Raw genomic sequence first — 19,939 nt, 5'->3', positions numbered from 1 at the left:
TATTCACTTTTCTGGAAGCTGTTGCAGGGAAGCCAAATAAGTCTGGGGGCCGCATGGAAGTTTCACCTGAGCCAGAAGGGGCAGCCCCTCCAGGTGGCATGAGAGGGTCTCATCTCTGCCAGTCTGGTTCACTTCCAATTCCTAGCCCCTGTCTGGAGTGCCCAACCGATTCTTTCAACCCCCTGACCAGGAATTGCCCAGCTCTATGTCAGTCTCATCTCCCCCAGGAAGGGTCCCTGACCACTCCAGCCAATTCAATTATGATTTTACAAACAAGTTCATATACTTTGTGCTGAGCATAGGAATAAGAGACACTCCCAACCTTCAAGTTGCTCACAGCTGGAGGAGGAGACAGCCATGGGTTCAAATACAGTGCACGGTGATAGGGGAAGTCAGGGAAAGCTCACAGAGGTGATGACAGCGGGTAGAGTCTTGCAGAAGAGGACAATGTGGTGGGAGGGCCTAAGATTATACAGCCTGTATGCTGTTAGCTGAGCTGGGACCAGAACTCTGGCCTCCCAAATCTAAACGTTAAGCCAAGGTTCTTCATTTCACTACCTGAAAATTGCTAAGGGCAGGAAGCACATCCTATTCATCTACACTTGTCTTTGCCACACTCCTCTCTTCCTCCCTTGTGCTGTTTATACCAGGTGCCAGGCATGTGAAGAGCTCATTGTTGTCAAATCCAGGAAGTAAAATCTGTGTATGGAGGGGCAGGGAAGGGCTACTCAAGTCCCAAGACTTCTCTCACAGCTTTCTTTTCTGGAGAAGCCTTTCATGAAGTCATGGACAAGAGGAGGAATGGTGGGGGGGTGCAAGGAAGAACTGAAGGGCAGGGAGCTAAATGAGGGGCAGACGAGTTTAGGGGAGAACAGACGGCCCAAGGGCCTCTAGGCGAAAATGGACGGGGGTGGGGTTTATAGTGGGCTCTGGCCCTCGCTGATCTCGGCTCCGCGCCCCCGAGTACGGTGCGCGCCAACGGCGCGTACTGGCGGCGCGGGGGCGCGGGGGGCGGTCGATCCGCAGGGGCCGCCCCGCGAGCTGCGGGCTCCGCCCCTGCCTGTCCCTCTAGTCCCGGTGCAGCTGCTTCCGGGCTCTGCGGCTCCGGGCGGCTCCGTGAGGCCGCGGCCCCGATGCTGGGCCCGGGAGGGGCCAAAGCGCACAGCGCCCGGGCGCCTGGGTCCCCAGGCAGGTCCGCGTTTTGCCTCGCGACCGGGATCTCCGAGGACATCTCCGGCCTTACCTTCCAGAGACCGCATTTCAGCTGCGTGCTCGCGAGCCGGTCGGGCCGCTTTGTAGGATTCGTAGCCCTCTAAATCAAGAGGCGAACGCTGCTGGCTGGAATTTGCTGGACACCTCTCCCCAACTCCTCAACCGGAGACTTCCTATTCCTGAGCTCCCTTAGGGCAGCAGTTCAGGACTCCCCAGATCGGGAACACTTAGGACCCGGGGCCACCTTCCTTCCTTCCTTCTTGGATGGAGTACTGCCTCCCCAGTTTCTGGGGCACCTTGGGGCTTGGCCTTGGTGAGTGAAACTTGGGGTGCTGCCTGCTGGGAAGGAAACCCGAAAACACAGTGAGAACACTGTGGGAGTGATCCAAACCTTGTCAGATCCTGAGACTTTTGGAATCCTGTGTGGGTTGTAGTGGTGGTGGTGGTGAATGAATTTGGATGTGCCTCTCTTCTTTACCTCAAAACTGAAAAGGAAACGAGCTGCCTGCCACACTTGAAGCTGTGTGACCATCCAGGGAAGTGGGGAACCACTTCTGAATTCAGAGTAGGACTCATCAAGCAGATACTTGTTCTTCTGAGCCTGAAAAGACTGGCTTCTGAGGAGTCCTTCAGCCCCCAAACCTGAGAGTCTAAGCAGTGCCAGGAAGCAGCCCCAGAATTTGGGGGCTCATTACACACCCCAACCATGTTCCTGCGACGGCTCAGTGGGTGGCTACCTCGCCCCTGGGGCCGCCGGAAACCAGCAAGGCCTGATGTGCCTGCCCCAGAACTCAGACAGGTGGACAGCTCCTCTGAGAATTCAGGGAGCGACTGGGACAGTGCCCCAGAAACCATGGGAGATGGAGGGCCTCCCAAGACCAAGGACCCAGGGGCGCAGAGGAGCTCTGGGGCTGCTGCAGAACCAAGCAAGGAGTCCCAAGTTGAGCAACTGGGGAGCAAAAGAACAGATTCCTTCAAGTGGGACAAGACTGTCTCTAGCACTCGAGAGTCTGGGAGACTGGAGTCTGGAGGGGCCATTCCCAAACTGGGATGGGATCCTGTGGACTCAGGTGGCACCAGACCTGGAGTGTCCCCTGAAGAGCGACTGAGCACCTCTGGGCCTGAAGCCACGGTGGAGAAGCCTGGCCGGCGTCAGAAGCTGCTAGGCTGGCTGCGAGAACCAGGTGGAGGAACAGGGGCTCCCTCGAAGTTCCTGGGGGGCCCAGAGGAGTGTCTGCAGATCTCTACCAACCTGACCCTGCACCTGCTGGAGCTGCTGGCCTCAGCCCTGCTGGGGCTGTGCTCACGGCCACTGCGGGCAGCCTTGGACGCATTGGGCCTGCGTGGACCGTTGGGCCTCTGGCTGCATGGGCTACTGTCCTTCTTGGCTGCCCTGCATGGGCTCCACGCCGTGCTGAGCCTACTTACTGCTCACCCCCTGCACTTTGCCTGCCTCTTTGGTCTCCTACAGGCCCTGGTGCTAGCTGTCAGCCTCCGGGAGCCCAGTGGGGATGAGGAGGCCACTGACATGGAGGATGAGAAGTTGGGGAAGGAGGGTGAGGAGCAGAGGGGAGACCCAGGAAAGGGGCTGTGACCTCGGGGTGGGCTGTGACCCAGGGCCTCATCCTCAGTAGGGTGGGAGCGAGGGTGAAGACAGAGTGGCCTTTAGGAGGAGAGTGGGGGGCATGACCCAAATTGTAAGCACAGGGACCTCAGGGATGGGGAAGAAACCACAGAGTATGAGGGCACAGGGCATCTCTTCACACACAGGAGAGAATAGAGTTTAGGGTGTCTGTGTTTATGGACAGTGGGGGCATCGCCCTTGAATTCACCAGCTATTGTTACTTTTTGCTTTTACATTTTTCTCACCTCCAGTTTTTGTTTTTCCACCGTCACTTTTTAAAAGCCAAAAAAAAAAAAAAATGTATGGTGGTGGAAAATAAAAACTAAAGAGTCCTTCCTCCCTTTCAGAACTCCCCAGGGGTGGAGGAGACCAGAGGCAGGACAGACAGACCTCTGGCTGGGGTAAGAGGGTGGCTGAGAGATCCAAGGGATACCTTGGATCCTGGGATCTGAGCCATCTGGAGAAGAGTGGGGCTGCTAGGCGGGTGGATTAGGGGGTCTGGATGGGGACCCACAGGTGACGGAACCTGCAGGGAGGATCTGGGGTGTTCCTGGGGAGCCAGAGAAAGTGGGGATGGTGCAGGCAGTATTGGCAGGAAGGCCAGTTCAGAAGGGCTGGCAGCCCAGACCAGCAGTGTGGGGAAGCACTGGAGCTTGCAGTCCCCACTCGGGGGTTAGGGGTTTGCTCACTCAGCAATAAATAACTGTGTCACACCAAATCCTAAATATACCACTACAAAGCAAGAGTTACCACCACTCAGTGTCCTTCCTGACGCCGTCCAGCGGGGGGTTTAGGTGGTAAAAGGTCCAGGGTGAGTATTGAAATGGGAGTAGTGGGATTGATGTCTGGAGACAAACTCCAAAATGAGATAAGGGTTGAAAAATCATTTTTATTATACTTGAAAGGGAGTTGGAAGTCTCCAGCTTCTCCTTCTTCCACCACAGTCTCAACTCCCACCAAATCCATCAGATGAAGCCATAGGTCAGTTATTGGAGAGCTCGCAGGCCTCTGGTGCGAAGGAGGAGAAAAGAAAAGGACGGAAAAGAAGGAAATCCAGGGGGAGAAGCAAGGTTGGTGGTAATGGGGTAGGGTGAATGCGTTCCCTCATTCCCCTGTATCAAGAAGGGGTCTCAGGCCTTTTTCCCTCTGTGCCTAACCCTCTGCCTTTTATCCACTGCAAACTCAGAAAGCTCTCTTTTGAGTAGCCCAGAGCCCCTCCTGGCTCCCTCAGGTGACATCACAGTTCTTGGCCACATCCCTCTGGTGCCATTACAGCCTATCACACAAATGGAGGTGTCAACACAGCCATTCTGATGATATCAGCCTTTGGCCATGCCCTCCGGTGACATCACTTGAGTCCCTTTCATCCAGCACCCTCAGAAGACTTGGTGAGTCCTAGTCCTCTTCTGTGGGACTTTACCCCTCACCTTGATTCCTGGGAGTCAGTAAGAAGGCCTTGGAGTCCAGGCAGGAGGTCAGGGACTGGAATTCCTCCACACACTTCTCAGGAGGGTGTGGCGAGCGATCTGGAAGAGCAGAGCAGGGCCAGGGCCATCGAAGCCCCTGCTTCTCAGCACCACCCCTGGTGAGGACCTCATGGAAGCACCCACCCCTTCCTGGGATGATGTCACAGGGCCCAATTGAGGGGCTCTCCTGTCCTGTGTTCCCCTTCCTGCCTAGTATCCCCACTCACTGTAGAGGAGGAAGCGCTGGTAACCCTGGCCCGTCTCTTTCAGCATGATTCCACCTGGGCACGAGCTGGAGAAGAGCTTGGTCTTCATGTCCGGCCGGCCTGTCAGAGTGGGTGGGGAGAAGTGTGAGGACAGAGATGTGAAACCAAGCAAGCCAAGAGGACTTGGGATGAGTGAGGACTGAAGAGAACCAACCTTCGGTTCTGAGATCTGTGCTCCCCTCAGTCAGGTGGTAAATCCATTTCCGGGGCACACACAACCCATTTTTCCTGCAGAGGTGGTAGTGGCAAGGAGGAAAGACTGAGTGACACCCCATCCACACAGTACCAGCCTCTATTTATTCCTTATTCCTTCTTGGAGCCTGGGTCCCTCTGGGTTTCAAGCTACCAAGGGATGGTTAGGCCCATTTCTCTCCAGAGGGAAAGTAATAGAGCTGTTGAACTCAGTGGGCCAAGAATTGTGGATATGCTGAAGAACTCAGCTCTTTGTGGTTAGGTGCTCACACTTTGGGCAGAGACCACACCTACTGGTGCCTCTGCCTCCTCACCACTCACGTGCGGATGGTAGCACGCAGCCGGAGCTGCAGGGGGACAGAGTCTGCAGCCATGTTGAAGACAATGTTGTCCACAGGGTCAAAAGTCGCCAAGTCCTCCTTGGTGGGAGCTGCCCCTGCGATAAAGTACCACCGGCCCAGGTGGGGCTCTGGGAACTGGAGAGAGAATGAGGGGAGCAGAAGAGGATGGGTTCCACTACAGGATCCATCCAATCTCTTCATCGCTCAGGATGGCAAGACTTAAGAGTGGAGGTGTTGGCTGCCTTTTTCCAACTGGGGGTTTGATCCATGATAGGGAGTCATTAAATGACTTTTCCTCTTTGCCCCTCCTCGATCAACCTGAGTAACCACCCCACCCCAAAATTCTACCATGTCTCCACATTGATGGCCACGGTACTAATATTTTATTCACTTGTTCTTTCTTTCATCATCACAACACTCACACCCTCCTCCTCCCTTCCTTTCCCAGTGTGGCTTCTGGTCATCCTAAGCCACCTACTCAAGTCCCTCAGAACCCCTACTATAAGTTTCTCCCATTCTCAGTCCATACCTCTTTCCCATCCACTCCCTGAGTTGTCAGTTGACTGTACTCAGGGCACTGGTAGAAGGAGTTAAGGAGAATGGCATAGAGGTAGAGTAGAGCTGCCCAAATTTGGTGGAACATCTTCAGGCAGGAGGGAGCTGGTGCTCTGCGTGGAGTGGTGCCTTAACTGCTCTCTCCCTCGCTGGCTGCTCAGTCCACTCTGCTTCCAGCCCCCTTGCCTCGACCCTTGACCCTTTCTACCTGCTAATGAGTAACTTCAACCTTGTTTTCCAACCCAAGCCTGGATTACTTAGCGTTTGGGCCTTCCTCCCCCTCCTCTAGATGCAACCACTCCACAATACACCCTAGCATGTCCAGGGTCTCCCAGGAATTCTAAGGAGAACTGAGCCCTCTAGGTAGAAGCCTGCGGTCTTTCAACCCATATCTAAGCTGGGTATCTGCTGTGTTGTGCAGCACTGAAGAGTGGTGGATTGATTCATTCATTCCCTTAGCAAACTGTTTTGAGTCCCAGCCATTTGCCAGGAACTGGCTAAGCCTTGAGGACATAAAAATGAGTAAGACACAGTTCCTGGCCTTGAAGAAGTCAGTGTAAGGAAAACTAGCTGTGTAAACAAATCATTGCAATACAACCTGATAAGTGCTTTAGAACAGGTATGAACCAGGTGCTGGGGCATGGTGGATGGGAAGCTTTCTCTCTGAAGTTTATAATTGAGGAAACAATATGTACACCCTCCAGAAAAGTTTGCTGACACATAAGTGAATTCATTCACTTGAGATTTTTTTTTATTCTTCTTCCCAAAGCCCCCCAGTACATAGTTGTATATTCTAGTTGTATGTCCTTCTAGTTCTGCTATGTGGGACGCCACCTCAGCATGGCTTGATGAGCAGTGCTAGGTCCATGCCCAAGATCCGAACCTGCAAAACCCTTGGCCGCCGAAGTGGAACATGTGAACTTAACCACTCACAGGGCTGGCCCCTTCATGAAATATTTATTGCTACAAGAGGCTACATAATCTAGTGTGGTTAAAGAGGATAGACATTGGTGTCAGGCGTAGTGGGTCCAAACCCTAACTCTACCACTTATTAGATCTTGGACAATTTTATTAATCCCTATGCCTGTTTTTTCATCTGTGAATTGAGCAAATCATCAATTTCATAGGATTAAAAGAGAGAATGCACATAAAGCCCTTAGCAAAGGCCTGTACATGGTAAGTCCAAAGTAAGCATTCGCTATAATTAATAGTAATGTTTGTAAAGCACTTATTAGTTTCTGGTGAGTAATGTTTTCAAATAATAGGAGATAAGGACAGAATTGTCAAGGGACAGTCATTGGATAGTGCCAAATTGGCGGAGCAGTTAATGCAATAAAAGGTGGTGCTTCCTTAATAGATTATTTATAACCAAAAAGAGATTTATCCCGAGAGGTGAAGATTGCTATGGGCTTGCGATTTAGTTAAAAGAACAAAATTTGGAAGATGGGTATATGAGGGTTCTTGATACTATTTTGGGGCAATGTTTAACATTTTTTGATAAAAAACTAAAATGTAACAATTTATTGGGGCAGTAAAGTAGAAGTGCTTGATGCAGAGTCTGGCAGGCATGGATCTGTCGGTTCTGCCACTTTGGTTCGCCTAGGTGTACTCACCTATAAAACGGACGTAGTAACTATCGCAGATGTTTAAAGGCTTTTAAATATGACTACGTAAATCCCTTAGCAAATTGGCTGGCACAAACGCAGTGCTCACTAAACAGATGCTTATTAGAACTCTTAACTGGGACCCAGGTATAAACTATAGAAAGGCTGGGCACGGGAGGCAGGAACCGCGGCAGCGACCGGGCTGACTGGAGGAGTGGCAGCGCCTGCGGTCCAGGACCTTGCCCGACGGCGTGGGTGGGAGGAGGTTGCAAGCTGCGGTAACTACCCCGCCCTCGCGACCCCCGCCTGCGGAAGCCCCTTAGCAGCCCCTTCAATTCCCCAAGGTCAGTCTTGTGTTTCAGTCCAGTCTGACTCCATTCGCTCCGAATTCCCAACCTCGGAGGCGCCCTTTTTTTGACAATAGTCCTGAAAAGTGGTAAATCCTTAGCTTCTCCCAAATACAGTGTTTCCCCTCAGCCCCGCACCCCTGGTGAACAACATGGCGTCCACACTCCGCAGAACGCCCACCGGACAGGACCGAGGTGAGGCCCAACGACGCGATCGCACGCAAGACACCTCGAGAACCACCTCCAACCGCCTACGAAAAAGGTGACTTCCGGAGGCGCCGAAGGGTTGGCGTAGCGAGGGCTACAGGGACAGGAAGACAGAATCTTAGGTGACCAGGACAGTGCCGCCCCAAATTCTCTGCCGGCCCAGACTTTAACCTAGACTAACGACATACAATCCCCAGTATCCAAACTGCAAGAGCCATAGAACTGTCCAGAGCCTCGCGAGGCAGTCGTAGAGTCCCATTTGGTAATTTTTTTCAGGCATTTATAGTGGCCACCTTAACCTCCTATTGCTCAAGCGCGCGCACAGGAGAAATGAACAGCGCAAGCAGGGGTGGGGAGGTGCCAAAGTGTGTACGCATGCGCAGTACGACGGACGCAGGCGCAGTAGGTCCCGCGGGCGACGGCGGCGGCGGCGGCGGCTTCTTGGGGTGCTCGGCTTCTTCCCATCTAGGCCGGCCCCGGTCCGTCTCGCCCCCAGAAACTTACTGTTTGGGGCCGCGGACCTTTTCGTCTTGCCCCACAAAAGTAAAGCTTGGAGACCTAGGGGGAGCCGGAAGTACCGCCTCGCGATCCCCAAATACTATCGGGGAAACGGAAGTGGCCGTCGGTGGCAGGTTGGGGGAGACCGGAAGTGACGGTACCGTGGGGAAGTCGGGGGCGGAGCCGAGGAGTGGTGGGGTGTGTGTGTGTGTGTGTCTTTGGTGTGTGTTGGTTGCGCCGCTCTCCTGGAGCAGCGAGGAGAGGCGTTAGAGGGGGGCAGTCAGCTAGCCGTTCTGGCCCCCCGTGAGTGTCGTTCATCTCCGGTCTGTCGTGACTTAGTCGGATTCGATGGGCGTGGCGTAGCGCGCGTGCGCTAAACCACTTTCTCCGCAGTCTGGCGCGACCCCCTGACTCGCGTTGTTTCAGGGTTTGCCGACCTCGGGGGCCCTTGTCTTGTCGAGACCGGTTATGACTCTGGTCTCGTGCTTTTTTCCCTGCTTCCGAGCCCGACAGGCCCTCCCTTATTGTGATTGGCATTGTTGAGCCCCTCCCACCTCCCCGTCCTCCAGCTCTCTGTGCCGTAGATCTCCTGCCCTTTGTGTTTCTCTCCCTTTGCCCCGGAATCAGAAGGGGGATGGGGGCGGGTGTGAGTGTGTGTGCTTGTGTGGGAGAAGCTCTTTAGATATTGGGGCGGAGACTAAGGCTGGGAGGCTTCCGGATATATAAAATCTGTTCTGGGCGACAGCAGGCCTCCCTCCCTCCATTCTTCCTTAGAGAACTGTCGGCCATGGAGCCCAATGATAGTACCAGTACCACTATGGAAGAGCCTGACAGCCTGGAGGTGCTGGTGAAGACTCTGGACTCTCAGACTCGGACCTTTATTGTGGGGGCCCAGGTGAGACCCTAGTACTTCTGGAAGACACCTATTAGTTCTTCCTCATATAGGCCTGAAAGAAGAGCCTGATCTTCTGGTCCTCAGATTTTCTTTCATTAATTCCGTTGTTAGTATTCTAGGCAGACAATTTTTTGATGTTTCTTGTTGAGTGAGAAGGTGTGGTTTCTGTTGAGTGAGGCAGATTTTCTTCTGCCTTCCTCCACCTCGATAGAACTCAATTCACAGGGAAATATGGAGGAAGGAGGAATCTGTATGCTATCATCGTGGGTGGACACCAGACCAGAGGAGCAGATATGGCTTCTGCCTTTGGGAAGGGAAACAGGACACACAGACTCAAACTCAAGTGTGTCTTAAAAATTGGTCAGGTTTGTCCTGTGTTTTTAAAGACTAGAAATCAGAGCTCCTGATGCAGGTAGAGCCCTAGTAGACAGTTGAGTGGAATTACTAACATTTCTGGCATAATTTGAATCTTTGGAGTTTCACACCATAGGGACAGCCATTTATGCCATTACTTCTATAATACTTGGAGGCAAAATTGTGAGGAGTTGGTCCATGATTTTTAAAACATGGTATTACATGAATTTAAGAAATCATGTATACTTTGGTGCGTAGATTTATGTAAATAGCCTGCTACTTCCCAAGAGTCAGTTATCTAGTTAGGAAAAATTTTTCTGTTTTCTACTCCCTTCTTTCTTCTTGGTAGAGTCTTCCTTCCTTAACTTAATTCTTTACCCCATTTTCCTTGTTGTTACTTTTATCTTTGAGATAACAGAATTGTATCGTTTTGCGTTGGGGGGGGGGGTCAGTGGTATTTTTAGACACATATTCCCTTGGGAGCCAGGCAGAGTAAAAGAGAAGGGAATATCAGTTGGCTTTGCTGTTTTTCAGCCATATAATTTTCTCCTAGGCCTGTAACCTGAACTTTGTTAAGTTTATTGTCTGTATTTTGACTGGTGTTATCTTAGTTCGGGGCTTTGCACAATAATTACCTCACAATCAAGTCAAATGGGTAGTGATTTTATTATGGGATGGTTTTTACCCCTTACCCCAACAAGTCAGTTGTCCCTCTTTTGTCCTTCCTCTTTCTTCCATTCCCTGATACCTATTCGTGTCTTTTCTTTGATACAGATGAATGTAAAGGAGTTTAAGGAGCACATTGCTGCCTCTGTCAGCATCCCTTCTGAGAAACAACGGCTCATCTACCAGGGACGAGTTCTACAGGATGATAAGAAGCTCCAGGAATACAGTAAGTGGATGGGGGAGGCAGTTCAGAGGTTGGAGCAGCTGTCCAGAGGGATGAGCTCAGGCTGTGGGTTTACCTGATCATATAATGTTTTGATGTGTATCTTTTTTTTCTGCAGATGTTGGGGGAAAGGTTATCCACCTTGTGGAACGGGCTCCTCCTCAGACTCAGCTCCCTTCTGGGGCATCTTCTGGGACAGGGTCTGCCTCAGCCACCCATGGTGGGGGACCCCCCCCTGGTACTCGGGGGCCTGGGGCCTCTGTTCATGACCGGAATGCCAACAGCTATGTCATGGTTGGAACCTTCAATCTTCCTGTAAGCTTGCATTCCACATGGGAGAGTTTTTGTGGGGAAGGGTAGTTTTGATTGTGGTAGCAGAGAGCTCATAAAACAGGTTTTCCAGTCTTTAGATTGGGTTTTGAGGCCCCTGTGGTCTGATAATGGCCTCAGTGTTTGAGGAGAAAAGGGGTGGGGCTCCAGAGAATGAGTTGGAAGTGTGGGGGCCTTAGTATTTGGCTTCTCCCAGAGCAACTTCCCTTACCCTTTCCCCAGAGTGACGGCTCTGCTGTGGATGTTCACATCAACATGGAACAGGCCCCGATTCAGGTATCACGGGGCCTGGGAGGGTCAGGGAAGGGGATCTGGGAGAAGGAGGCCGTGAGGTGGGGGTGGACCTGGCTGAGGAGATGGCTGGGACCTGGTTTAGTAGACGGTGGAGCTCATGGTTTTATCACACCTGCCCTGATCTTCTCTCTCATATTGTAGAGTGAGCCCCGAGTACGGCTGGTGATGGCTCAGCATATGATCAGGGACATACAAACCTTACTCTCCCGGATGGAGGTAAGTGTGCAAGACTGGCTAGAGTCCCTCTGTCTCCGCATCCTCCCTACCCCTTTTCTCTCAGCCTAGGGGCGAAAGCATGACTGGTTACATCCACTGGATTCCTCCTTCCTAATCTGGTCTCTTCTCCACATTCTTCATTCTTTGGGGCAGAAAAAGTATCTTTGTGAGCTTATCTTGTCCTTGCCAATCCTCTTGGTGCCTGGTATCTGGAAAGTTTGTTTCAGACTTGTCAGATAACTTTCATGTCAGCTCTTTTCAATTAAAGAGAGATTCCACGCTTTTTAATTTCTTTTTTTTTTTTTTAAGATTTTATTTTTCCTTCTTCTCCCCAAGGTCCTCCAATATATAGTTGTATATTTTAGTTGTGGATCCTTCTAGTTGTGGCATGTGGGATGCCACCTCAGCATGGCTTGATGAGCGCTGCCATGTCCGCACCCAGGATCCGAACCCGTGAAACCCTGGGCCGCCGAAGCAGAGCGTGTGAACTTAACCACTCGGCCATGGGGCCGGCCCTGCTTTTTAATTTCTTAATTATCACTTTTGATAGTGGGATCTCCTAACTTCATTAGTTTGAGTTGCAGGGTCTACTATGGCCTTCTCTTCTTGTGGAGGTTAGAAAACCACAGTCCTTACTTTCTGTTAGTAATTCACTTAAAAGCATTACAGATATTTATTAAGCAGCTAATTTGTGTAAATCTTATACTGGTTGCTAGGGAGTCAAAGATACAGATGCAAACCTTTGCCTTCAGGGAGCCTAGTTTGAGCACTTTCTCTGCTCAGTCTCCTTTGACCTGAGTAATCCTCTGCAGCGATCTCATCCTGACTCTCCCCCACCTTCAGTGTCGAGGGGGATCCCAAGCACAGCACAGTCAGCCGCCCCCGCAGACACCAACTGTGGCCCCGGAGCCAGTAGCTTTGAGCTCTCAAACATCAGAACCGGTTGAAAGCGAAGCACCTCCTCGGGAGCCCATGGAGGCAGAAGAAGTGGAGGAGCGTGCCCCAGCCCAGAGCCCGGAGCTCACCCCTTCTGGCCCAGCCCCAGCGGGCCCAACGCCGGCCCCAGAGACAAATGCACCCAAGTGAGAGATGGAGGGAATCTTTGGGTAGGGGGATTGGGGATCCTAAGGAAGTATGAGGACTAGGAAAGGTATGATGGCAGAGGAAGGGTTGCTTGGAGGTCTTACTTGTAGGATTAGTGTGGAGGGGTAGGGAGGGGCTCTAGAGTGGGGAAGTCAGGGTAGGACTGGCAGCTGAGCCAGAAGCACCACTCTTGGGCAAGGAAATCCAAATGGTGCTTCCTGAGCCTGATCAAGATTCTCTCCCCTGAGTTCACACAGGCCCCATCTCTTTTTAGAGTGGGTACAGGATTGTGGTGGGGAGGGTGGAAGCGTTTTATTTTTCTGTCCCCATCTTCTCATGGGTAGGGGTAAAGAACAGAAGCTCTGCTAGTCCAGGAAGGGATTGGCCAGGGGTCTGAGAGGCCAGGGAGAGACAGGACAGATGCGGTCCCTGTCAACTGCGAGGTTGGGAATCTAAGGAAAGCCTAGGCTCACTGCCTCTTGGGGTTGCCCACAGCCATCCCTCCCCTGCGGAGTATGTTGAGGTGCTCCAGGAACTACAGCGGCTTGAGAGCCGCCTCCAGCCCTTCCTGCAGCGCTACTATGAGGTTCTGGGTGCTGCTGCCACCACGGACTACAACAATAATGTGAGCCCCGCCCCCCACCCCAGCACTCCCCAAATGGAAAAGGCTGAAATATAGATAACCCTTTCCCCCAAAAAAAGACATTGTCTGCAAGAAAATGATTTTTTTCCAGACTTGTAAGTAAGTGATCTTTTCCTCCCTTATTGGGAAGGTGATAATCTTTGTGATATCTACTGTCCTTGCATGCCTCGATTCCCTAAGTGAGTTATTTAGGCAGTTTATAAAGTAAGCGAAATTAGTATTTATGATTTACTAATAATAATCATTGTAGGATCTGTTTTAATAGGAAACTGTTTACATATAAAATAGAATTTATTAGTAGAGATTTGTTCTACACAGAAGCTTATAAGGATGTACCTAAAGGTTAAGGGGGTGTGCTGTTTTCAGAAGACGTTAGTGCTTTTGTTGGTGAGGTGGATTCTAGCCTAATATTTTCTGCTTTTCTGTGTTTGGCCTGGGGGTACAGCAAGAAGGCCGTGAAGAGGACCAGCGCCTGATCAACCTGGTGGGGGAGAGCCTGCGGCTGCTGGGCAACACCTTTGTGGCACTGTCTGACCTGCGCTGCAATCTGGCCTGTGCGCCCCCGCGACACCTGCATGTGGTCCGGCCTATGTCTCATTACACCACCCCCATGGTGCTCCAGCAGGCAGCCATCCCCATCCAGGTGGGTTGGGGGAGCCTGGCCTGATGGGGAGTGGAGGGCTATGGGTGGAAGGACCCGGGGTAAGCTCTCAGGCTTGAAGGAGGTTAGAAGGGGAGGAGACTTGGGAAACGCAGTGACGAAGGATGGGGGCGACTTTCAAAGTATATCTTGGTGTGCTCTGGGTTAGGCTCTTGTGTTTTTCTCATTTGTGCTCTATCTGTGTCCTTCAGATCAACGTGGGGACCACTGTGACCATGACGGGGAATGGGACTCGGCCCCCCCCGGCTCCCAATGCAGAGGCACCTCCCCCTGGTCCTGGGCAGGCCTCGTCCCTGGCTCCCTCTTCGACCACTGTCGAGTCTTCAACTGAGGGGGCTCCCCCGCCAGGACCAGCTCCCCCACCGACCACCAGCCACCCGAGGGTCATCCGGATTTCCCACCAGAGCGTGGAACCCGTGGTCATGATGCACATGAACATTCAAGGTGAGTTAGAATCAGTCGCTGGCAGAGAAGAGCTGCATGATGAGGGAGGTCAGCTGGGTGCTGAGATGTGAGGGAACGAGGGTGGGGAAGGGGGAGGCCAGGGCTCACGGTGGTGGCAGAGGGACCAAAGCAGAAGCGTTAGTTGGCATGTGTGAAGGGCAGGAGGGATTGCTTGTCCTTGGAGATTTGTTTGTGTGGTGAAGGGAGCATCTCCTCCGTGACTAGGTGGAGGGAAAGGCAGGCTTTCCGGTTGGGGAGTGGGGGCTTAAAGGACGCCGATCTCAGGAGGATACAGTTGGGCCTTGGCCCCGCCTGTCTCAGGGCCACTCTCTCTGTTTTCCCTGCCCAGATTCTGGCACACAGCCTGGTGGAGTTCCGAGTGCTCCCACTGGCCCCCTAGGACCCCCTGGTCATGGCCAGACCCTGGGTAAGAGTGAGGGCGTCAGAGCAGGCTAAGCTCTGGGTAGAGAAGGGGTAGGGCCGAGTGGGTGGGTTGAAGGGGGTCCAGGTTCAAGGTTACATCAGACCCGCCCCCCAGGCTCCACCCTCATCCAGCTGCCCTCCCTGCCCCCTGAGTTCATGCACGCCGTCGCCCACCAGATCACTCATCAGGCCATGGTGGCAGCTGTTGCCTCCGCGGCCGCAGGTAATGACCTGGAAGGGGAGGCCTGGGAGGTGGGGCATGGTCCATGGTGGCGGGTGCTGTCCGCTGGCAGCCAAGGGCCCGGCCCTCAGCCCTCTTCGGTCTCTCCCCTCTGCCACCCACAGGACAGCAGGTCCCAGGCTTCCCGACAGCTCCAACCCGGGTGGTGATTGCCCGGCCCACCCCTCCACAGGCTAGGCCTTCCCATCCTGGGGGCCCCCCAGTCTCAGGGGCTCTGGTGAGTAAGGGTAGGGGAGTTTCTATGCGGAGAACCTGGTGGGGGGACTCCTCTGGTGGGGCATGGAAAGCGCAGGCCTGAAAGCTCCCCTTCTCTTCCCGCAGCAGGGCGCTGGGCTGGGTACCAATGCCTCCTTGGCCCAGATGGTGAGCGGCCTTGTGGGGCAGCTTCTTATGCAGCCTGTCCTTGTGGGTGAGTCCTTGTTGTTCTCCACCTCAAACTTAAAAGATTTCCCTGGCTCTGAAGGCCAACGCTCCCTTCTGAGCCTCCTCACTGGCACTTTGTGGTTTCCTCTCTAGTTTCTTTGTTCTTGCTTTCCTGGTGGGCAGACTAGAACGGAGATGCTGTTTTATCTTGTCTTTCTTCAGATTTCAACTTCTTCTTTTGGTCCCTGCAGCTCAGGGGACCCCAGGAATGGCTCCACCTCCAGCTCCTGCCACTGCTTCAGCCAGTGCTGGCACCACCAACACAGCTACCACAGCAGGCCCGGCCCCGGGGGGGCCTGCCCAGCCTCCACCCCCTCAAACCTCCACTGCTGATCTTCAATTCTCTCAGCTCTTGGGGAACCTGCTGGGGCCTGCAGGGCCAGGGACTGGAGGGCCTGGCATGGCTTCTCCCACCATCACTGTGGCGATGCCTGGTGTCCCTGCCTTTCTCCAAGGCATGACTGACTTCTTGCAGGTGAGTGGTTGCCTTACTCTTCACTTCACCCTTCCTTTCCCTCAGCCCAGCCAGGTGCCTTGTTGCCATCATTCACCATTGGGCTACAGCCCCTAGTGACATGTCAGTGGGAAGGAACCCTGGGAATTCATTGAGTCTGGACCACCTATTTTGGAGATAAGGAAAATGAGGTGTAGAGAAAGCATGGTCGTTAGAGTCACTGCTTTCTAACCTAACCCATTCCGAGGGGGAGATGTAGTTGCTTGGCCTGACTGTGCTATTAACTACCCATGTGTACTCTGCTTTAAGGAGTAAAGACCAGAATAGAGCTCCCCATCTTCCAGACCCCTGTTGGTTTGTGCCCTTCTGATGCCATTTTATGTCCTTGTCCCCATTCTCACCTCATCTTTTGTTCTTTATTCCTTTTGTTTGTCAGGCCCCTCCACCTCCTCCACCACCCCCACCCCCACCCCCGGCCCCAGAGCAGCAGACCATGCCCCCACCAGGGTCCCCTTCTGGTGGCGCAGGGAGTCCTGGAGGCCGGGGTCCTGAGAGCCTGCCACCAGAGTTTTATACCTCGGTGGTGCAGGGTGTGCTAAGCTCCCTGCTGGGCTCCTTGGGGGCTCGGGCTGGCAGCAGTGAAAGTATCGCTGCTTTCATACAACGCCTCAGTGGATCCAGCAACATCTTTGAGCCTGGAGCTGATGGGGCCCTCGGTAAGCAAATGCAGGGGGTGCCTGGGCCTTCTTCAGGTAGGGACAGCCAGGGGCAGGTTAGATGGCTTTCGTTCAGGGGTGTTGCCAAGGTGGGTGAGGCTGATGGGTTGTTGGTGGTGAGTGGGCAGGCTGCGTATAAAAGCCACTGCTGACTTCTGCCCCTTCCCCAGGCTTCTTTGGGGCCCTGCTTTCTCTTCTGTGCCAGAACTTTTCCATGGTGGATGTGGTGATGCTTCTCCACGGGCATTTCCAGCCACTGCAGCGGCTCCAGCCCCAGCTGCGATCCTTCTTCCACCAGCACTACCTGGGTGGCCAGGAGCCCACACCTGGTAACATCAGGGTAAATGAACACCCTGTGTGCTCAGAGCTGTTCTCCTCCTCACTTTCCATTCCTTATTCCTAACTGTTTATCTGTCACCTAAAGCTGTGACTGCCCTAGCCCAAGCCTTGGACTTGTTGGGGGTGGAGGGGGAGGCGTCTTGAGGGCTGGGGCTTGGATCTAAACCTGTGCTGTTTACCCCCGTAGACGGCCACCCACACCTTGATCACGGGGTTAGAAGAATATGTGCGGGAGAGTTTTGTGAGTACCCTTCCCTGTCCTCTCCTCTCCTGGGTTTAGTCAGGATAGCTCCTGTTCCTACTGCCTCCTCCTGGACTCCCGGTCTCTCAGGGTTCCTGATTTTTTGTTCTTTGTGTGTCTTGTCTCTCAGTCTTTGGTGCAGGTTCAGCCAGGTGTGGACATCATCCGGACAAACCTGGAATTTCTCCAAGAGCAGTTTAATAGCATTGCTGCTCATGTGCTGCACTGCACAGGTCAGGGGCTGGCTGGGGTGAGTGGGGCATGTTGAATGTTCAGGGCTGCCAGGTACCTGCATTCCCTCCTTATGTCTTGCCCCACAGACAGTGGATTTGGGGCCCGTTTGCTGGAGTTGTGTAACCAGGGCCTGTTTGAATGCCTGGCCTTGAACCTGCACTGCTTGGGAGGACAGCAGATGGAGCTTGCAGCTGTCATCAATGGCCGAATTGTAAGCACCACCCAGCTGCAGATCCCCAGCCTTTTGTTTCCTCAGGTTTCCATTCTCTTTGGTATCCTGTAGTTTTCATTTTTCTTCTCCAAACTGCCATCCTTTTACCCTGTGGTATCTTTCAAAAGCTGGTTGAAGATTTTGTGTTCCACGTGTGCTTTCTGCCCCTTAGCGTCGCATGTCTCGTGGGGTAAATCCGTCCTTGGTAAGCTGGCTCACCACAATGATGGGACTGAGGCTTCAGGTGGTACTGGAGCACATGCCGGTAGGCCCTGATGCCATCCTCAGATATGTTCGCAGGATTGGTGATCCCCCCCAGGTAAGGGACCTGATGGGCTATGGGGTCAGGGGACTTGAGGCAATTAGAGAGATCTGAGAGGGCCTTTTGTGGTGTTTCCCTTCTCTGTCCAATTTCACAGCCACTTTCTGAGGAGCCAATGGAAGTTCAGGGATCAGAGAGAACTTCCCCTGAGCCTCAGGTACCAGGGAGAGGTTGAGGGACTAGATAATGTGGAGTGGAAGGCTCGGGGCAGAAGTGCTGGAGGCTAAGAATTCTGAAGCCTGGATCTTCCTGCTGTCTGACTTGCAGCGAGAGAATGCTTCCCCAGCCCCTGGGACAACAGCAGAAGAGGCTATGTCCCGAGGTCCACCTCCTGCCCCTGAGGGGGGCTCCCGAGATGAACAGGATGGAGCTTCAGCTGAGACAGAACCTTGGGCAGCTGCAGTCCCCCCAGTAAGTATCGAGAGGTGATCTGATAAACCAAGGCAGCTGGAAGTTGTGGGAATTGCTACTTTCTAATGATCTCCCCCCCACCCCAGGAATGGGTCCCTATTATCCAGCAGGACATTCAAAGCCAGCGGAAGGTGAAACCACAGCCCCCCCTGAGTGACGCCTACCTCAGTGGTATGCCTGCCAAGAGACGCAAGGTTGGTTTGCCTCTTCCCTGAGGATCCCTCTTTATCCAAATTCCCTTGTTGTGCTTAGAGTCAAACTCATTAAGCTGGAAGAATTCTTCCTAGTTTAGTCCCCTCATTTAATTGATGAGGAAGCCTTTCTGGGACTCAGACGTGCTCACGGTTGTTGCCCCTCACCTTTGTTGGTCTCTTTGCCAGCACTCCTGTCATCCCTCAGCTAGCTGCCTAATCCCATGTGACTGGGGCCCGTTTTCTTTAAGGTGGGTTTCCTCTTGTGGACTAACTAGCTCTAAATGCCAGATGGCTTGACCCATCCTGCTCCTCTTATTTTGAAGAGCAAGTCCAGCACATTCAAATGCTGTTTTTGGCCAGAGCCAAACAAAATTAGGAAGGCATTTCTGCTGTCAAAACCACACGTGGACTGTTTCCCTTCTCTCTGGTAGCATGGAGACTCAGTGGTTGACTCATGGAAAGGGTGAGCTGTGCGGTGGCACTGGATCTGACGTTGATCCTCTTTTCCCTCCCGACCTCCTGTCCCCCAGACGATGCAGGGTGAGGGCCCCCAGCTGCTTCTCTCAGAGGCCGTGAGCCGGGCAGCTAAGGCAGCCGGAGCTCGGCCCCTGACAAGCCCCGAGAGCCTGAGCCGGGACCTGGAGGCACCAGAGGTTCAGGAGAGCTACAGGCAGCAGGTGCCCCCACCTTGGAGCAGAATAGGGATGGTCTAGTGGGAGGGCTTGGGTTAGGGTCCTTCGTTCTCTTCCCTGGACCCCTTCAGAGATGAACTGGTCAGTCTGGGGCTACCACTTGATGTTTTTAAAGTGCTTTGCCCTGGGAAGGCTCAGTGATGCCATGTTGGGCTGCTGACAGTGTGTGTGGCTGGTGGGGAAGTGTTAGCTCCTAAGGGATGGCCTTGCATGCTTGCTGGGACCCTAGGGGCTTGGTCAGTGCCTCTCCAACCTGCTTGCTCTCTGCTCTCTCTCTCTAGCTCCGGGCTGATATACAAAAGCGACTGCAGGAAGACCCCAATTACAGCCCCCAGCGCTTCCCTAATGCCCACCGGGCCTTTGCTGACGATCCCTAGCTCTTTGCTCTGTGGCCCTCCCTTATCAGAGGACCGTTCCCCCCTCTTCCTTCACAGTATTTAAGAAATAAAAGTCAGATTTTCCTGGCTCTTTTGTCTCTAAATTATGTTCATTAAGCAGTCTGTCCCTTAATCTTCTGTGAACTCATTTTGTAAAATTACTAATCTCTAGGAACTCAGCTATAGCAGACAGCCTTTAACCTTTCCCTGTGAGATGTACACTGTCATGTTTTACTGTTCACGCAACACAACACTAAAATGTACAAGCCCGTTTTGGCAGTCAGCCATTTTCAAGGAAATTTCATGCAAAAGCTTTTTGCATGTAAATAAAAGACCTGAGTTCTGAGATGGAAGTAACCTATTCCAGGTGCATGCTAGCATAGGGCTCTCAAACTATCCAGTAAGAAACCACTTAATTTTTTTTTTTTTTGAGGAAGATTAGCCCTGAGCTAACTACCACCAATCCTCCTCCTTTTGCTGAAGAAGACTGGCCCTCAGCTAACATCCGTGCCCATCTTCCTCTACTTTATATGTGGGATG

At 52.9% G+C, this 19,939-nt stretch overlaps 3 protein-coding genes across 55 annotated transcripts; 2 read left to right on the top strand and 1 right to left on the bottom strand.

Moving 5' to 3' along the window:
- The first annotated feature begins 37 nt into the window (after positions 1 to 37).
- C20H6orf47 (chromosome 20 C6orf47 homolog) lies at positions 38 to 5,473 on the top strand. 4 transcript variants are annotated; one of them, XR_011429996.1, is made up of 5 exons: positions 1,105 to 2,768; positions 3,781 to 3,906; positions 4,112 to 4,224; positions 4,573 to 4,756; positions 5,158 to 5,473. XR_011429996.1 is itself a non-coding variant. In XM_070245323.1 (2 exons), the coding sequence occupies exons 1-2, from the start codon at positions 1,919 to 1,921 to the stop codon at positions 3,807 to 3,809; spliced, it is 879 nt and encodes a 292-aa protein (XP_070101424.1). In that variant the 5' UTR covers positions 1,069 to 1,918; the 3' UTR covers positions 3,810 to 4,224. The 4 variants fall into 4 exon arrangements, 2 of the variants coding, with proteins under 2 accessions (XP_005603788.2, XP_070101424.1); XR_011429995.1 differs by lacking the exon at positions 5,158 to 5,473 and having other exon boundaries at positions 4,573 to 5,087; XM_070245323.1 differs by lacking the exons at positions 4,573 to 4,756; positions 5,158 to 5,473 and having other exon boundaries at positions 1,069 to 2,768; positions 3,781 to 4,224.
- On the bottom strand, positions 3,706 to 7,369 carry APOM (apolipoprotein M). Its single transcript, XM_001490422.7, has 6 exons — positions 5,631 to 7,369; positions 5,082 to 5,236; positions 4,723 to 4,796; positions 4,530 to 4,628; positions 4,264 to 4,362; positions 3,706 to 3,844 (listed from the first exon to the last, which is right to left on the bottom strand). Exons 1-6 carry the CDS (start codon positions 5,742 to 5,744, stop codon positions 3,819 to 3,821), a joined length of 567 nt encoding a protein of 188 aa, XP_001490472.1. The 5' UTR covers positions 5,745 to 7,369; the 3' UTR covers positions 3,706 to 3,818.
- Positions 7,370 to 7,687: 318 nt separating this feature from the next.
- Positions 7,688 to 19,488, top strand: BAG6 (BAG cochaperone 6). Of its 50 annotated transcripts, none has more exons than XM_070245249.1 (26): positions 7,688 to 7,869; positions 9,087 to 9,207; positions 10,336 to 10,453; positions 10,569 to 10,765; positions 11,003 to 11,056; positions 11,216 to 11,290; positions 12,134 to 12,372; positions 12,869 to 12,998; positions 13,462 to 13,659; positions 13,869 to 14,121; positions 14,471 to 14,548; positions 14,660 to 14,767; positions 14,890 to 15,002; positions 15,107 to 15,194; positions 15,400 to 15,683; positions 16,099 to 16,378; positions 16,549 to 16,718; positions 16,905 to 16,958; positions 17,089 to 17,191; positions 17,279 to 17,403; positions 17,576 to 17,722; positions 17,823 to 17,882; positions 17,993 to 18,136; positions 18,223 to 18,330; positions 18,861 to 19,007; positions 19,304 to 19,488. In XM_070245249.1, the coding sequence occupies exons 1-26, from the start codon at positions 7,760 to 7,762 to the stop codon at positions 19,397 to 19,399; spliced, it is 3,600 nt and encodes a 1,199-aa protein (XP_070101350.1). In that variant the 5' UTR covers positions 7,688 to 7,759; the 3' UTR covers positions 19,400 to 19,488. The 50 variants fall into 50 exon arrangements, with proteins under 50 accessions (XP_070101350.1, XP_023480370.2, XP_005603779.3 ...); XM_023624602.2 differs by lacking the exon at positions 7,688 to 7,869 and adding an exon at positions 8,190 to 8,446 and having other exon boundaries at positions 15,110 to 15,194; XM_005603722.4 differs by lacking the exon at positions 7,688 to 7,869 and adding an exon at positions 8,190 to 8,446.
- Positions 19,489 to 19,939: the final 451 nt, after the last annotated feature.

This window comes from Equus caballus, chromosome 20 (assembly GCF_041296265.1).
Source record: "Equus caballus isolate H_3958 breed thoroughbred chromosome 20, TB-T2T, whole genome shotgun sequence".
In the NCBI taxonomy this organism is placed as follows: Eukaryota; Metazoa; Chordata; class Mammalia; order Perissodactyla; family Equidae; genus Equus; species Equus caballus.
This window is presented reverse-complemented; position numbering and strand designations above follow the sequence as displayed.

Excerpts from the sequence above, each read along its gene's own strand:
- C20H6orf47 (XM_005603731.4), top strand. The coding sequence starts at position 1,919 with ATGTTCCTGCGACGGCTCAGTGGGTGGCTACCTCGCCCCTGGGGCCGC.
- APOM (XM_001490422.7), bottom strand. The coding sequence starts at position 5,744 with ATGTTCCACCAAATTTGGGCAGCTCTACTCTACCTCTATGCCATTCTC. Across the intron at positions 5,237-5,630 it reads AGGGAGTGGATGGGAAAGAG|TTCCCAGAGCCCCACCTGGG; the intron begins GTATGGACTGAG and ends TTCTCTCTCCAG. Across the intron at positions 4,629-4,722 it reads CACAGATCTCAGAACCGAAG|GCCGGCCGGACATGAAGACC; the intron begins GTTGGTTCTCTT and ends CCACTCTGACAG.
- BAG6 (XM_005603722.4), top strand. The coding sequence starts at position 8,190 with ATGCGCAGTACGACGGACGCAGGCGCAGTAGGTCCCGCGGGCGACGGC. Across the intron at positions 16,719-16,904 it reads CCACACCTGGTAACATCAGG|ACGGCCACCCACACCTTGAT; the intron begins GTAAATGAACAC and ends TTACCCCCGTAG. Across the intron at positions 17,192-17,278 it reads TCATGTGCTGCACTGCACAG|ACAGTGGATTTGGGGCCCGT; the intron begins GTCAGGGGCTGG and ends CTTGCCCCACAG.